Source organism: Temnothorax americanus, unplaced genomic scaffold (assembly GCF_048541705.1).
Source record: "Temnothorax americanus isolate GAGA-0224 unplaced genomic scaffold, ASM4854170v1 Scaffold122, whole genome shotgun sequence".
Taxonomy (NCBI): Eukaryota; Metazoa; Arthropoda; class Insecta; order Hymenoptera; family Formicidae; genus Temnothorax; species Temnothorax americanus.
The window spans coordinates 232,326-250,513 of record NW_027509256.1 but is presented as its reverse complement, the minus strand read 5'-3'; the positions used below and the strand labels follow the sequence as shown (position 1 = coordinate 250,513).

General features: G+C 47.1%; 1 protein-coding gene and 1 long non-coding RNA gene across 4 annotated transcripts; one reads left to right on the top strand and one right to left on the bottom strand.

Annotated features, from left to right (window-relative positions):
• Window positions 1–6,809: 6,809 nt before the first annotated feature.
• LOC143893587 (matrix metalloproteinase-27-like) lies at window positions 6,810–7,844 on the bottom strand. The gene has a single exon (XM_077399122.1). The coding sequence runs from the start codon at window positions 7,842–7,844 to the stop codon at window positions 6,810–6,812; it is 1,035 nt and encodes a 344-aa protein (XP_077255248.1).
• Window positions 7,845–11,155: 3,311 nt separating this feature from the next.
• Window positions 11,156–12,627, top strand: LOC143893582 (uncharacterized). Of its 3 annotated transcripts, none has more exons than XR_013255858.1 (4): window positions 11,156–11,654; window positions 11,818–11,862; window positions 11,930–12,034; window positions 12,112–12,627. It is a non-coding gene; the product is annotated as an uncharacterized LOC143893582 (long non-coding RNA). The 3 variants fall into 3 exon arrangements; XR_013255861.1 differs by having other exon boundaries at window positions 11,156–11,290; window positions 11,358–11,411; window positions 11,468–11,654; window positions 11,818–12,229; XR_013255859.1 differs by having other exon boundaries at window positions 11,156–11,290; window positions 11,358–11,411; window positions 11,468–12,229.
• Window positions 12,628–18,188: the final 5,561 nt, after the last annotated feature.

Genomic DNA, 18,188 nt, shown 5'->3' with positions numbered 1-18,188 from the left:
CCAATATGGCGGCTGTATATTCCAAAAATGTTAAAAACGAATGACGTCGATATTCAAATCATACAAACTCTTTCCAATTACACATTTTGTTGCTTGCGATTTGTTAAGTGTTCCTAGGTAATTGTGAGGTGCAGAATCCAAGTATACCGTCAGATTTGTGGTCTATCAGATCTAGTTTACGAGATACGGCATATATGCTTTAGTATCTGAATAAGTCCATAAACCGATAAAAAATCATCTCATTTGTTAACTTAAGTACATTTCTGGTTACACTGGTCGACAAAATATGAACTTTTTCTCTATTTTGACATTGAATAAGTAAGTGAAGGCAAGACAGGTAGTTTTTTGAGCCAGTGAAGTCAAGAGAGAGAGACTGTCCAGCCAGTGAAGGCAGGAGAGACAGATTGTCCGGCCAGTGAAGGCAGGAGAGACAGACTGTCCGGCCAGTGAAGGCAGGAGAGACAGATTGTCCGGCCAGTGAAGGCAGGAGAAATAGATTGTCCGGCCAGTGAAGGCAGGAGAAACAGATTGTCCGGCCAGTGAAGGCAAGAGAGACAGACTGTCCAGCCAGTGAAGGCAGGAGAGACAGATTGTCCGGCCAGTGAAGGCAGGAGAGACAGACTGTCCGGCCAGTGAAGGCAGGAGAGACAGATTGTCCGGCCAGTGAAGGCAGGAGAGACAGATTGTCCGGCCAGTGAAGGCAGGAGAAATAGATTGTCCGGCCAGTGAAGGCAGGAGAAACAGATCGTCCGGCCAGTGAAGGCAGGAGAAACAGATTGTCCGGCCAGTGAAGGCAAGAGAGACAGACTGTCCAGCCAGTGAAGGCAGGAGAGACAGATTGTCCGGCCAGTGAAGGCAGGAGAGACAGACTGTCCGGCCAGTGAAGGCAGGAGAGACAGATTGTCCGGCCAGTGAAGGCAGGAGAAATAGATTGTCCGGCCAGTGAAGGCAGGAGAAACAGATTGTCCGGCCAGTGAAGGCAAGAGAGACAGACTGTCCAGCCAGTGAAGGCAGGAGAGACAGATTGTCCGGCCAGTGAAGGCAGGAGAGACAGACTGTCCGGCCAGTGAAGGCAGGAGAGACAGATTGTCCGGCCAATGAAGGCAGGAAAGACAGATTGTCCGACCAGTGAAAGCAAGAGAGACAGATTGTCCGGCCAGTGAAGACATAGTCAAAAATAAAAAAATAATGAAAATTCTTAAAAATTTGAAAAAGTAAAAAAAAGCAATTAAAAAATACCGTAACACTCAAATTAATAATAATTAGAACGAGTCTGTATGATTTGAATATCGACGTCATTATTTTTTAACATTTTTCGAATATACAGCCGCCATATTGGGTTTCGTTATATTCAAATACGACGTCCCAATTGTTAATTTATGATCAACATCTTAAAATGTATCATGATATAAATTTTCATAAAAATTGAACGCAGTTTGTACGTTTTAAAAAACGAAATAGTTATTTTTTAGCATTTCACGGATAATTTGGCCGCCATATTAGTTTTGGACAAACTAAAAATTTATTTTTTCCATGGATTCAATGCTAACTACTAAATAAACACATTAACACATTTTTCTATGACAGTCTATAACTTCCAAGTAACGATTTCATCTGTCGTACCTCGTTACCCGCAGACTTCGGCCACCATATTGGGGTCCGCCATGTTGATTTTTTAAAAGGCCGCAGCTCTACTAAAACTACATATGTGTAGCTATAAAATGAGCCCCGAAAGAATTTTTTAGGTGACTCCAATTTTTGGACAGAGGGGGTGTCTGATTTCACGGAGAATGCCCCATATATATATATATATATATATATATATATATATATATATATATATATTATTATACAATATTATAATAAAATATAAGTATAGATTTAAAAACAGTAATAGAGTATTTTAAAGCGAAAGATAAAAATAGGAATAAAATATATTTATAGTTTATGTGTTTGAAAGTTAATTTATAATCTTTAGTTTAAAATTATTCAAAGTTATGTTAATAATTTAGAGTTTTTCTGTTTTACATTAAATGTTTTTATTTTCAATTTTGTTTGCTACAAATATTATACGAGAGAGAGAGAGAGAGAGAGAGAGAGAGAGAGAGAGAGAGAGAGAGAGAGAGAGAGAGAGAGAGAGGTCGATGAGTACATGATCTTCTATTCTATTCTTTCTTGTTGTATAATTCCGAGACGGTACGCACGTCCAAATTTGCTTAAACATGAATTTGTACACTCGAGATTGTGTCCTCAGATCATCATAAAAAGGGAAGAAATAAAAGATTATCTATCGATCTGTCCTTCTCTATCAAAGGCAACCGAAGCCGCGAAAATACGGCGCCGCGTGTTTACTAGTTCATAATAAACAGATTCGATTTTGTTTGTCAAGCTTAAAAAAGCACTTGAAGTATCAAATGAAATGTAATGACAATGCATATATATAGTAAGTCATTTCTAATAAAATATGAACAATTTCTATAACTATATTTTTTTAACGCTTGTTTACATAAATCTTTTATGTCAGAGTTTAATTTTTCGTCAAATCCTTTACCTTTACACATATTTATATATTTCTCTTCTACAAAAACTTTAAATAAGTTTTTCATAGAATCAGCGTTTAAATAATTTCAGGTATTCATTATAGAGGCAAAAACAACCGTACGGTGACAACAATGACGTTTCTTAATGTAAAATTTAACATTTCAGACTTTGCATTGTATAATATCTTCACTCGCGTAGAGCAAACGTAGCGAAAAAATAAAAACACTTATTATATAAATCGAACCCAAGCTACTTAGCATCAATCAAGCCTACTTATTTAGAATTTGATCCGTTCACTCGTTATTGAAATATCAAAATCTCGGGTATTCGCAATTCATGCGTTCGCGTAAAAAACGGAGCGGTCTCGCTTCGCGTGTACTTGACGCGAAACGCTACCGTATCTCTTGATATTATTGTAACGTGATTTATAAATAAAATAAAAGTTAAAAAATATTCGAAACTTACCGCTGTTGCGTATCCATAATTTTTGTCTTGCATCATCCTTTGATGGAAACCTAAATAAATGTGACCCTGTAGAATATCGTCCGTTGCGACAATTTTTATAAGCACACTTATCATAAACTGTTTCCATTGTGAACACTTTATTATACTTTATTTACTAAACTTTGTATAACTAAATAAACTTTATATGACTGCAGTATATATACTATAAAATGATAACTAAATAGAAATAAAAGAATATCAATAAACGTAGTTTGATAACTACGATGTAGAACGCTAATTCGCAAAATTATATTAACGAAGTAGCACTGTGCACTGCTGAGAGACTCTCCGTTGCACTGAGCATAGCATACACGGCTCTCAATTTTTATTGAGATGTTCACTTGCGCGCAGTTCACTTGTTTCGCTATAGCGACGCGTTTTGTAAAACTGTAGTTGTTTCAAAATATAGATAAAATAATCGTTGTTACTGCCTATAGACTTGCATTCTTGTTGGACATGCTAGCATTTTTCACTAAAAACTGTGTTGAAATTTTGGTAATATCAATTTTTAAGAAATATATTATTTTCATAATTATTTTTGAATATTAATTTTATCATGCTTTTAAATATTAATAAAAATGCAATATTAAAATTATAAGAAGACAAAATATATATTATTAAAATATAAAAATAATTTATTAAAATAATTTCTAAAAATATATATAACATAATGTACATTTTCAAATTACAGATTATTGAAAACAACAGATCTTTTGTAAATTACATCATAAACGCAAAAATAAATTTTACAATACATGTGTGCGTTTATATATGTATATTTGAAATCTGTATGATATACATATAATCATGTTTTACGGGTATAGTAGTATATTATTAAGCGGGGAGCACTCACTTCTGCATAACGCATAATGTGCAAGCATAAGAAAATAGACCAATCAATTTTCTTACGCTTACGTATTATGCGTTATGCAGAAGTGTGCGCTACCCGCTTTACGGGTAAGTGTCATGCATTATCATGCATTACCGACGCTTTGGACATAGCACAGAACAGAACCAAAAGATCGTGCACATAGCACGGATCAGAATCAATAGAGCGTGCACATAACGCGTTACCCATCAGAAATTTTTGTGGACATGGCTACGTAGTTCAATGTGCACGTTTTGTGCACATAGAGGCGCTTGTGGACGGGGACCACCTAAAACGCGGGCATGACCACTCTCATTCTTCTCTCTGATATGAGTTTTTGCTTGCAATTAATTATAACAAATTTTTCTGTTTTATTTAATAATATTTTGTTATCACTAATAATAAAAAAATTTGTTTGTAGGTGCGATGCACTCTGGTCTTGGATGTACTGGTTTGAACAAAATTCTAGCATGCCTCAATATTCCAGTCATAACAATGGATATGTTCAAAAGATAGATAAGATATGAAAGAAAAGTCGAGTAGTGTATATAAGGGAGTTCCACCCCGGGGGCTCCGAGGGGGGGGGGTGAGAGAGGGGGGGTATCGGATTACGCGGGGGGGTGAGGGGGGGAGGGAAAGGGGGTATCGGATTACGCGGGCGGTGAGGGAGTGAGGGAGGGGGGTATTGGATTACGCGGGGGTATCGGACTTCGCGGGAGGTGAGGGGGAGGGGGGTATCGGGTTACACAGGGGTATCAGACTACAAGGGGAAGAGGGAGGGGGAGGGGTGACCTTGGCATACCACCGGAATGACTCACCTGGATGATTCACCGGGATGACTCACCGGGATGACTCACCCGCGCCGCTGGTCCGCGCCGCTGGTCCGCGCCGCTGGTCCGCGCGGGGGGAGGGGGTCAGTAGTATAGCAATAGGTACTTTGAGCTCAGGGATCTCGGGTTGCGGTTAGCGGGGTCGGGGGGGGCTTCGCTGTCGCGGGGGGAGCGCCGTAAGCGGTGGGTGAGGGGGTCGAGGGACGGTGTTAAGGGTCACCGGAGGGGGGGCTATGCGGGGGGAAGATAAAACTGGGCGAGAGGGGGAGCGCGACGCGAGAAGAACACTTTACGTAAGGTTGGGTGTGGCAGGGCTGCCAACGGGGGTTCGGCGCGGGGCAGGGCCGCCAACGAGGGTTCGTTGCGGGGATTTGGGGCGTTTTCCGAGGGGGCGCTCAGAGCGACGCTCGCGCCGTTACCGATCGTTTTGGGGGAGGGAGAATCGCGGGCTAAATATACGTTTTGTTCGTTTGTTTATTTTCTCTCTTTATTCGTCGTCGTCGCTCGCGCGCGTTTGTTTTTTCCAAGGAAGCGCTCGGAACGGCGCTCGCGCCGTTACCGACCGTTTTGGAGAATCGTGGAGGGCCAATATATTTCTCGTTTGTTTTTTTTTGCTTCTTCGGCGTTGTCGCTCGCGCGCGTTCGGTCGCGTCCGAACTCGTTCGAACTCGTTCGAAGTCGTTCCTCTGGACGTTTCAGGGGGGGTGGGGAGAACGACGCGTTTGAGGTAGTTCGTTTCGCGGGGGGGTTTCGCGCGCCCGTCTTCGTCGTCGTCGTCGTCGTCGTCGTGTTTTTTTCTTATTTTACTCTCGGACCGAAGGTCGTTTCGATCCGCGTCGCGACCGCGGGGGTAAGCGCGGTCGCGCGAAAATTGGTATACGGATTTGGAAAAAGGAGGGAAACAGAAATACAAAGCGCACAGATGAGATACGCATATAGTTTTTTTATTTATTCAAAAAAATATTACAAGCGCATTTACATTGTTTCGCTCGCGCGAATATATACATTTTGTAGACGCGACATCGTTATAAGGATTGGAAACAAAGCGCTGCTATCTTGCAGTCGACGATGTTGTCAGGATCGAAAAAATCGCTCTTCAGTATCGCAGTCTGAACCGAAGTTTCCATTTTAATCGCGGCGGCGGTTATCTCCCGATAGCGCGAAAACTTTGCGTCGACTTCCTCGGTCGCCGCGCTCAGCGCACGGACGACGCGATCCACGCAAAATTGGAGATCGTACAGCGTGAGCAGGGTTTTGCGCACCATCGCCACGCGAGCCAGGTTGGGTAACTCCATACGTACGATCGGCCCGTTGTTGATCACTCCAAATCGCAGCGTCATCCCTCCGATCGACATCGGCGAGAGGGGGGGGGGTGAGTTACGTCGGAGAGAGAGCGTTCCATGCACGACAATACGTCGCGTTTACGCTCGACCAGTCCTTTCCACATGTCGAGCGTCAGGGATATTTCCCTGCCTTGTTTGTCTCCCAGGGCGATATCCACGTACAAAGGCGATTTGATCGCAATACCTATAGCTATGTACTTGTAGCCAGTCGTCGTCAGCAGATAACGCGTCGTCAGGATGCGCACAGGGGGCAATTCGACGGTCTGGTCGGTGGGAGGGCGAAAGTTGGAACGAAACTCCTGATGATAACGACGACGATCGTCCTCGACGGGCGCGTCTGTGGGAGGATGAGAGCTGCGACGCGACTCTTGGCGACGAGGAAGATAATGGCGATCGTCCATCGAACTGATCTTCCGCTTTTTATTGCCGTTGTCGTTCGCTTCCGAATCCGCCGTCTCCGTAGGGGAAATACTCTTCGGCGCGGGTCGATCGGCCAACGTTGAGAACATTTCGCGCCGCGGTAACCGTTTTTTTATGATTTTTTTCCGACGCGTCGTATTCGGCCGACGACGCGACACTGATGCCTTGGGAGGGACACGTCGGTATAAGTAGGAAAGATCTGACTTATGTCGCGCGTGGCGTGATATGGGAAATTTGCGCGGTCCTCTACTTCCTTCGGCGGATGCGGAGATCGGAGAGCCGAACCCCGGTGTCGTCATCGTTTCAATAATCACTCGCCGTCGACGTTAGCGAGTTATCGTTGAGGCGTACAATTCGATCGAGGAGATCGCGCAACTGCTGCAACAGTTCGGCCATAGGGCAGACGATATTCAGCATCCGCAAATCGAATTTACCGGCCGACGAGACGGTCCTCGTAAATTCGTTGAATTTGTAGAACTGCGTCTGAGTGGTGAAGTACAGATTGTCGTCGATGTAGCGGAAGATCGACGTCACGCCGGTCGGTATTCCGGGAAACGTCACCTCGAAGGGCGTAAATTTGGTAACTTTCTTGCTCTCGTGGCATTCGTCTATCTCGCCCACCGAGTTACCGTTGAACACCACGAAGGAACGTCCTCTGTGGGTGTTCACTGCTCCGTTGATCAACGTGTTTTCGGGAAATCCGAGTTCTTGCAGGGTCTTCGGCCAACCTGGCCGCAGACTAAATTCCGGATATTGAACCAAGTATACCAAATTATCTACGAACACCACGAGATCGCCGGACGGAGATTGATAGGCGGCGGTCACGCACGTGTAATTGTCGTGAAGAAAACTCATGTGATTCGAGAGGGCTAAAGGTCCGTTGTACGTCCAACCGTCCAGATCGATCGACCAAACGTAACGCTTGTACGAGATGTACATTCGATTTTCTAAAATCAATATCCCGTTCACGCGATCGAGGCTGCACAGGTCCGGCGACGGCGGCGTCCGACGCGGCGGATCGTTCATAATTTTTTCACCGTACAAACGTTGAATGTCGGCGATGTCGTTTTGGTCGAGCTTCACCGGATACTGCTGGTCTGGCTGTATCGCGAACATCACCAATGTTTTGCGCCCGTTGTGCACCAATCCGAGGGAGTGGCCGATCTCGTGCGTCAGCGTGTAATGCAGGGAAAACTTATCCGCGGGATGTTTGTTGACGTAAATGTGCCACGGCTCATCCCCGTCGACGTGCACCTCGGAGACGAACCCCGCTTGGTCCGTCGGAAAAGACGCGTGGGCGAGCACGTTGCCAGGGCCGTCGAATTTGTCCGAGCACATTGCTCCGTTTACCTTGGTATTCGTGTTATAGTGACGTAGGCGTCGCCAAGATATTATAATGTCGGCATTCGGCGTTTCGGAGCGTTCGAACGTCAATGCCGAATGCTGCGACCACAGATCGAACGCGGCTTACGCCGTGCTCAGTTCGGTCCCGTCGGCTAAGTGAAAATGCCACGTCAGGTGCGTCTTCGGCCATTTGGACAAGCTCGTTTTCGTTCCGTGTTTCAGGATATCTCGGAAACCGCATCGCGGTTTTCTCATAAATTGCAGCGTTTTGTTGTTGGGCGTTCCGTCACCGGGTAATTCGTAGTAATTCTGAAGATCCTTGAAGGCTTTACAAAGAACGTCGTTTCGTCTTTGAGCCGGAACCGCGTCCACGTCTTTGGACAGATATCCGTATTTCTGCAGGTAGTCGAACGTGAACGCGTAATTTTCGTCCGTAATTGTGGAATTGATGCACCCCGCGGCGATAAAACACGCGGTTAACGCGATTATGCGCGCGAGCCGCATCGTCGAGAGCGAGAGTGAGACGGTGTAACCGCGATGACGGCGCGTTGCGGTTTGAGCGGAATCTGAATGCGAACGTTTACGCGACGACGCGGATAGGTGGCGGCTCGGCGGGGGGTTTCGGGCGTGAAAAAAAAATGCGTCAAAGATCCCTGCGGATGAGTCGGCCCAATAAGGAAAAATTGCGTCAACGATTCCGGCGGATGAGTCGGTTTGATTAAAACAAATGCATTAATTATTTTTCTCGATGCGTATTTTCCGTCGATTCGTATATTTTCCTCGACGCAATAAAATGCATTAATTATTTTCCTCGATGCGTATTTTCCGTCTATTCATAAGTAGCTAGAGTATATATATTTCTACCCCAGGTAGAAGTTCGGGGGGTCGGGTGGGCGCGTTCCCCGCGGGGGGAACGCCATAAGAGATGGGCGAAAGGGGTCCGGGAGGAACAGCTGGTGGAAGGGACATGGAGTGGGGGTCACTTCTGGCCCCGGGTATTCTGGAGGGGGTCGGGGGAAAGGGGGGTACCGCGTTATTGACGGTGCGCGAGGAGGGATCGTCGTCGATCGCGGCGAGGCGCGTACTGTCGCGTCGCCCGCTTTTCTCTGTCCTAACGGGCCGGACGTGGTTTTCCGGCACCCCCAAACAGCGAAAATCGCGAGTCGTCCTCCCGCGAGGGGGAGCGTCGATCGCGCGCTTCTTCGTCTCAACAGGCCGGACGCGGTTTTCCGACCAGCCTCGTTGTATCGAGAGAGACAGAGAGAGACGATACCGCTCTCTTCGTTCACCCGAACCGTACGTTTCGCGAATAATTTTTTATCGCGCGTCCGAATTCGTTCAAGGTCGCTGTTGTCACATCCTCCTTTTGTTTTTCTCGAACGACGCGGCGAGCGGTTGTCGTTTTTCCGGGGAAAGAGTTTATCTGGGTATGGAAAACCAATGTTGAGATAACGAACGCGCATAAAATGAGTTTTGCTCGCGACGGCGCGGCATACGGTGACGCGGATTGACAAATGTATCGTGAGAGAGTGGTGCGAACCGATCGGAACGGGAATAAGTTGTTTTTTAATGCGGTATGAGCGACGAGTACGCGGAACTTTGTAAACCAACGTTCGATCCAGAAATCAGGAAACCGATCGTGAAAATCAGCGAACCGTTTGTGAGGAACGAGGATCCGTCCCCGAGGAACGGGGGTCCGCGGCGCGTCGACTTAACGAGATATCTGATTCGTCGCGAAATCGGAATCGCCGATCTCCGATCTCAACGGGGTTTTCTCGATCCTCATAATTACGCCGAAACATTTTTTTGGCGGACTGTAGATGGAGATGTGTATTTAGATTTCGACATGTTAATGGTGCAATGGTAGCATCAGCGACACGTATTTGAGAAATGAACGATCGCCGCGATCACTCGTCCGCGGAATCGGACGTCGACCTGTTCTGTCGCGAGCCCATGCCAAAGTTTTCGTCCGAATCGGACGACGAATCGGCGAGGGTCGATGCGTCGTCGTCAAACGCGCGCGCGTCGGTGGTGAGAAAAGACGCGCGATGGAATCTGGCTACCCATCATCTGCGAAGGGAAATTAGAGCGCGAAGTATTTGCGAGCGAGAGTGGATAGAGACGACGGTGGCAAACTCCGCTAGGGCGAACGATTATATGCGCTGCCTACCCGTCGAGTATTATCTTTATTGTAAGACGTTGTACGGAGAAGAGGTGATACGTAGGATTCAAACCTACAGGTCTCGTCGTCTCTTTGTTCGAGTGAGATTTAACGTTCCCGAGGGCGAACCCTTCTGGATGCGATGTGGAACGAGTGCGATGAGTTGCTCGACGCGGACGGGTACCGCGCGTGGACACGGCGATGCGACGAGTGTCTCCGACTCCTGCGGGAGGAGTGTCGAGTCAAACGCTCCAGGAGGCAAGGAAACACGGGAGCCGTTATCAGAGCGGCGCAATAGCGCGATTGGAAGGTTCGAGGGAGGATCTGCGTCGACGATTCGAACGCGCCTTGGGTGCCGGTTTGGACGGCGGAGGCGGCGAAGGATTTTCGTGGTTCGAGATCGATACGGCGTTCCGACGCCGCGTACTGACCGGCGCTGTGACGAACTCGACGTACATCGAACCCGCGCGATTTCTCGAAAACGCGAAAGGCACCGTGCTTGAAAAAAATATTACGCACAAGTTTTTTTTTTATAAATTGGATAAATAAACATATAGATACACGCATGTGTATCTTGAGACAAATATATATGTTATTTCATACTTTTTTTCTTTATTCGTGGGCGATTCCTCAAAGACGCGTAGAATATCGGGGAGGAGGAAGTCGCGGTAAAAATATAAAATTGTAATATGTAAAAAAAGATATACGCTTCTGTCACCGATATCGTGATTAAATTCCATTTATCGCTCCCTATCCCACCCAATCTCACGCGCGTTCGCTTACTCGCGCTGGGAAAAAAAGCGTCGACGATTCCGGCGTATGAGTCGGTTTGATAAAACGCATTTTTTCCTCTATGCAAAATGCTATTCTTAGTATATTTTGTTTACCGCAATATCCTCCTTTTGTTGCACCGTCTCGATATATAAAGAACTCCCGGCTAGACTTGGGTGTAGTCAATCCACAGTCTTTTGAGACAGCGACGCAAAGTCTTTTTAAAAAAAAAACAAAATACATTTGAACAGTGACAGTGCCAAGATGCGTTTGCAAATAACGTATCCGTGTGACGGTGTGTGTTTTGTGTTGCGCAATAATAAAAAATTCTGCGTAATAATTTTGTGTAATATATTTTTATTTTTAATACATAAAAGTTGACAAATTGAAGATTGCAGAGGTACCTCTGCAAATGGGGATGAACGTTACGTTCACTCCATACGAGGAATCTTTGCAAATGAGATACCTATTTGACGATATAACATTTGAGGTGCCTGTGCACATGAAGGTGAGTACATATTATATAAGGTATACGATTTAGTATATCCAATAAATTATTAAATAATTTGTTATAGCCTGACGACGTTCGCGAGCCTATTCCGGCGACGTATATAAATTTCATTCCAGAGGTACGTTATTTGTGTGTGTTTTTTAAATAATATATTTCGTTTAATTTTTTTTACAGCATGATGTACATGAGAAGACGTTATTTGAAAGGACGTTTGACGATTATAAAAATTTTACTAGATTTGAGGTACGTGATTTGTGCGCGTGTGATGTTTTAAATATTTTATATAATTTTTTTGTTTTTATAGGAGGAAGGTGCTAATGAGAATCCAGCCGAAATACACGTGCATTTCGGCACGTCGACAGTGAGTCGTTTAAGTAATATTTTTTTAAAATATATTATATAAGTAGGGAAAAAAGAAATTTGTAATTATCGTATACATGAATGACTCATGTTTAATATACAATTAGGAGAAAGAATTATTTAATTATCTTTTAGTAACTCATGCTTAACATGTTTTTTTATAGATATTCCGATATGACGAAACAATAGATGCTACGCTCCTACCAAAGGTGTGTGATATAAAAATGTTTATAAAATTATTTTTAATAAATTATTTTTTATAAAATTAATTTTTAGTGGGTAATAGACGTTCCGGGCACGGGGATGTTACACATTTATGATACGATACAGTGGGAGATGCAGTTACATGGGAAAACATCTCTGGTCTTTTGCCCGCCGGAGGTTAGTATGTTCATTATTATTAATAGCATACATAATTTTTAAAAGTATATACAGTATTTAATCATGTGTGTTTTCAGCATGTTATTTCAACTCAAATCAGTGTAAAGGGCTACGTTAATAAAGACCTACAAGCGTGGACACAAGCGGAGAGGCGGTGGCGACGAAAAGACGTCGATTATTTGTGGTATGATACGTCGTACCGCCGAGACATCGCGGCCATTTACCACGTGGCGGATGTTTTTGACCTGACGCGTCTCTTCGGGCTCCAGCTCTATGAGGAGGAGCCTGAAGATTGAAATCAAAATAAACCTTACTATTTATAATACTTTTTATAATATTTTTTATATTTTCATAAAAAATTATTTTATAAAATAAATATATACAAAATATATTATAGAAAATGAGCGTCGATGTCAATTTTTTTCCTATTTCCATGTGCTCTATCCCACCTACGTTTTCTTTCTCTCAATCTTACTCGCGTCTTCTCATACGCATGTTCTCTCAATCCCATTTATCGTAAAATGGTTTTATCGTATAGTAAAAATCAATTCCGATGAATGTGTACATTTTTTTTATTAAGGTAGTTCTATGATGAAACAATTTTTTGCCAAAAAATGATATGTTTTATATCGAAAGAAGGAACTTTCATAAATCGCTTAAGCCCAGAAAAAAGATAATTCACTTTCAAATTAAGTGATTTTAATGATTTTAACATTGGTCTAATAGGAAAAAAGAGGTATTTTCCTATGAATAACACAAGTCTGCGAAAAAATCTTTTGCCAAGAATGTTCAAACAATATATATCGATGAAGAGAAGACACAATGAGAAAGCCTATAGTTGAAGGTGAACACGATCCACCGTACAGTTTTTAATTAATGTTGAAAACTAGTCAAGCGACGCGTTAACACACACTTTATTTTAATCTGTTTTAGGCAAAATATTATTTTACAACCTAAAAAATTACTTATTAATGGTCTTTTTTTACGTTGTTATAAAGCTTTGCGATGCGTTATTCTATTCTTTTATAATCATATATAAATAAAAAATTGTAAACATTGTTTTGACCTCAGCCTTTCTTCATTGAACTACCTTAATAAAGTACACGTTGTGTGTCTAATTATTTTTTTGTTATAATACAAATGCCTTATCTATCCACGAATTATGCGAACTGTCCATTCCCAGCCATTTCACGTACACCTGATTACCGCGCTTACGCAGGATCTTTTCCACGAGATAAACGTCGGGATCGGAGACGCGCAGCAACTCGTGTTCGTAGAACCCTCCGGCTATCGCTTCCCCGCAAATGTCCTTCAACAGATACGTAACGGGATTGGTCCTTTGCACTCTGGCTATGCGAAAGATCTCGGTGGTCCAATTGGGTGTGTAGCCCTTTTCGAAGATCGTTTTGAATTTGCTCACGCGCACCGGGTCGTCGACTCGAAACCTCGCCGGCGCGGCGATCTTCGCGCGACTGTACACCGTGCGCAGAAGCCTTTCGGCGACGGTGGACGTCACGTCCGCCGGACGAATTCCGTTCGTTCTGTGTCTGCGACGATTGTAATTCGATAGGAGGCTTGGCAGCGAGTCGATCCATCTGTACGATCCCTGAAGCGTGAAAAGCTTCCACATGTCGTTCTTCAACGTGCGATTGAATCTCTCCACCACCGACGCTTTCATCACCAAATACGTGGAGTAGTGATTCACCTTGCGCGCGTCGAGGATCTCGCGCACATCGGCGTTATAGAATTCCTTTCCCTTGTCCGTCTGCAGATTCTCAGGGCATCGCGCGTCCTCGCGAAAGATCTTTCGCAGAGCCGTCGCGACCTCCTTTCCGCTCTTGGTCTTGAGCGAAAACGCCCAGGCGTACTTGCTCAGCACGTCGATGACCGTCAAAATTTAATTGTTACCCGCGTTTTGGCGCGAATAGGGACGCACCTCGACCACGTCGGGTTGCCACAGATCGTCGTAACCGCGCACCACGACGCGGCGACGGGGAAAGTTCTTCCTCGCCGGCGCGTGCAGTTCCTCCACGAGTCTTTGTTTCTCCGCGTTCATTGTTGAAAAAGGTTCAAAATACCCTGAATTTGGCGATCTTCTCGTCGTGCTTTTCCACAATCTTTTTTACATCGAGGAACTGGCTTCTAAATTCTCTTATCAGGTCTCTCGAGTTCTTCTTGGCTTCGGCGATTGCTCCCTCGACGAAGCTCCTGTTCGTCGCGTCGCCGTCGTCCTCCGGCGCGGCAATTCGCCGTATCCTGCGCTCCGACGCGTCGTTTCGCAACGTCACAATGTCGTCTCTCAGACCTTGGGTCGCGTTCGTCACAATGACGCCTGTGAAATTCTGATCGGCGGAGCTCTTCTTGATTTCCTCGTTCACCACGCCCCTCAGTCGTTCGATCGCGCCTTCCACGTAGCTCCTGTTCGCCGCGTCGGTGCCGTTCTCCGGCGCGGCCACGCGTCGTATCTTGCGCCCCCTCGCGTCGTAGGAATCCTGATTCAAACGGAGCGCGCTGTTCTGCAGCTGATAGATCACCAAATCGACGTATCTCTTGTTCGTCGCGTCGGTCTCGATCTGTGGATCGATTACCCGCGGTATTTTGCGCTCCTTCGCGTCGTAGGAATCCTCGTTCAAACTGAGCGCGTCGTTCCTCAGCGTCGCTATTTCACCTTTGACATCTTTCATCACAACGAACTTGGCATACGCAATCCAGACATCGACGTAGGTCTTGTTCGTCGCATCGTCGCTGTCCTCCGGCGCGGCTACCCGCCGTATCTTGCGCTCCCTCGCGTCGTAGGAATCCTCGCTCACGAAGAGCGCGTTTTTGCGCGTGTAATTGCGCAGAGATTCGATCGAGGAGCGCAATCTCACCGTGGACGCACCGTCACCGTTGCTCCGATTCGTCAGAGACATGCCAAATTTGTTCACGGACATCGCGCGCGAGGAGGCGCCGGGAGCGCGCCGCGATTCGTACTGCCGTCGCGATCTGCGCGACCGATCAATTTATGACGAGACCGGCCTCGCGGAGTTCCTCGATTATCGACAAAATTTCGTTGTCGTGAGCGTCGTTGCCGGCCCGACGAGAAGCGTCCAGCAGCCGAAGTCGATCGACCAGCTCGTTGGGATCGTCCCAATGAACGTAATCGATCGCGTTGTCGGTCAGTCGCATGGCCGACGGTAAGCCGGCGCCCTTTGTAGTCCCGACTTTGCGAGACGGAAGTATTAGCGGCGCTATTATATTTTTGTACTTGTGTCCCTTGTTGCCCATGACGTTCTTGCCGGCGCCGCGATCGCGATTGTGAGCGCTGGTAGCGAAAAGTATACTCCTGTACGTTCGTTTGTCTTTGTCCGTATAGGCCTTAGCGTCGGGAGCTCGCATGAAGATCAACTCGTACAAGCCGCGCATGCCCTTGTACCGCACACCGTCGACGATCACGGAATCGTCCGCGGCAACGTCGAATCGCTTGTTGCCCAGCATCGTGCCGTTCTCGCCGAGATACATTCCGTAGACGTTGTCGATGTCCTTTTTTCTCTCACCGCTCAGAAGAGCGCCCACGTATTCCCGGCCTAACGGTCCTAGTTGGCTGTGCAGAAAGTCGCGACCTTCCACCGTGCTGAGAGACTCTCTAACGGACGTCTCTAGCGCGGGAGGTGGAGTCGTCGTTTCTGAAACGATTTCGCGTTCTCTGGGTAAAAACTGGACCGATTCGGTACGGATCGGCGTGGAGCTCGTCATCGTCGTCGTCGTCGCGGTTGCCGAACTCAACCGTGCCGGACGCGACTCCCTTTTCTCCCCGGTCATCGTTATTCTTATTGGCGTAAATAACGGCCGAAAAGTTGGAATTCGTTCCGAAGATCGTTCTGTTGCGTAATTTTGAGAAATTCGTGCATCTGTTGTGTTACCGTTTACCGTAACACATAAAAGCGGATCCCGAGGCGCAGAGATATCGCCCGTGCATGAAACACTAAGATCGTCCGTGGCAGCGAACGCACATAGACGGACCACCGCCGCTTATTAAGGACTGCTACGAGTGCAACCGCGCGCTTACCCCGAACGGTGAGTCGTCGACTCACCTGGATAAGAAGAGAAAAAACTAACATTTTTACAGTAAAAAGAAAGCCCTCCCAACAACCGCGATCGAATGCGGCACGCGTGCGGCGCCGGTCTGCTCGATCGCGCGATAAACGCTCTTCCCTTCGAGCTGCACGTACCCGGCTATCAGTTCTGCGGACCCGGTACGCGTCTGGCGAAAAGACTAGTGCGCGGTGAAAAAGGTATAAATCCGTTGGACGCGGCGTGTCGAGAGCACGACGTCGCGTACTCCCGAAGCGGCGAGCTCGCCGAACGACACATCGCCGATCGATTGCTCGCCGAGAGGGCGCGCGAGCGCGTCACCGCGAAGGACTTCATGGTCGGTGAGAGACTCGCCGCGGCGGCCGTATGGGCGGCTATGAAGGCGAAGACGAAACTGGGCATGGGTATTGAAAAACAAAAATGGAAAAAGACGAAAGGAACGGGATCGAGGAGAAACGCGAGGAAGAGCGGGAAGAGGAGACGGAGGATACTTCCGACGGCGAAACGCGGCGGCTTCTTGCCTTTTCTACCGATGTTGGGCGCGCTCGGTTCCTTGATCGGTGGCGCGGCAGGTGTGGCCAAAGCGGTGAGCGCCGGCAAAGCGGCGCAACGGCAACTCGACGAATTGCAGCGACACAATCGCGCGATGGAGGGTCGCGGGTTGTACCTCGCGCCCTATAAGAAGCGCGGAAGTAACGTGAAAAAAGTCCAAAAAAAAAAAAAATTTCGCGGAAAGAGAGAACGACGTTAGCGCGCCTGCCGCCGTACGGCGTCACGACGAACGAGCAGCTTGATCGAGCGGCGCGTCGCCTGCGCATACCGTTCTTCCGTGGAGTGTTTATGCGCGACGCTTTGCCGACGAGAGTGCGACACGCGGAGTGCGGCATCGTGAATCTCGACGACGCGGCGGGTCCCGGCACGCATTGGGTCGCTTACGCGAAAAGGGGAAACGCGGCGATCTACTTCGACGCGTTCGGAAATCTTCGTCCGTCGAGGGATCTCGCGCGATATCTAGGTGATGGCGATAGCGCAATAGTAACCTACAATCATCGAACGTTTCAGACGTTCGATCAGAGAATCTGCGGACAGCTGTGCCTGCGATTTCTTCGCGAGATCGATTGGGGGAGTGGCGAACGATCGACGTTCTCCCGCGATGTCGCTGACGCTCACGTTATCTGGAACCAGCAGCGTTCTCACGGCGAGTCACTTTCCCGCTTTGGACCTGAGCGACGGCAAATATGAGCTAGGTTTAACGACTTTCGAGACGTACAATTCGATACCAAACGTTACGTCCGCGAATAATCGATTCTACTTCGGCGAGGACGACCGGAGGATCGTCGTTCCGGAAGGGTCGTACGAGCTGCGAGCCGTGAGCAGATATTTGCGCGCCGTTCTTCTTCATCGCGAACGTGAGAGAGAAAAAATGAAGGATAAAGGAGAAAAAGAAACGCAGACCGTTGGCGCCAAACGGGTAGGAGAAAAAAACCGAACGGAGAAGGACGACGACGACGACGATGACGACAGTGACGGTAGTTACGGCATATACGAGGACGACGGCAAGAACGAAGACGGTGGTGATGGAACGATACTCGCTCTTCGCGCCAACGAGAATACCATGAGGAGCGAGATAAAGTGCGCCTACAGAGTGAATTTTACAAAACCCAACAGCATCGGTTCCCTTTTGGGTTTCTCGCGCAATCGCATTCTAAAACCGAACAAATGGTACTTTTCCGACAGACCCGTTGACGTCATGAGTGTTAACGTGATTCGCATCGAATGCAACATCACCGCGGGAGCGTACAGCAACGGACACTTGGTGCACGCGATCCACGAATTCGCGCCGAACTGTCGGAGACTCCGACGCAGATCATTTACCTCCCGATCGTCGCGCGAAACGTCACCGATATCACGGTGCGAGTCGTGGATCAGAACGATCGGCTGATCGACTTTCGCGGTAAGAAGATAACGATCAGACTGCACGTACGTCGTCGCAGTTAGTGCGTGCGTGTGTGTGTGTGTGTGCGCGCAACCTGAAGAGAGAGGGATGCTCGTTTTGAAAGATCGCGCCCGAACTCGCGAC

Bases quoted from the DNA above. Each gene is read 5' to 3' on its own strand.
- LOC143893587 (XM_077399122.1), bottom strand. From the start codon at position 7,844: ATGTGCTCGGACAAATTCGACGGCCCTGGCAACGTGCTCGCCCACGCG.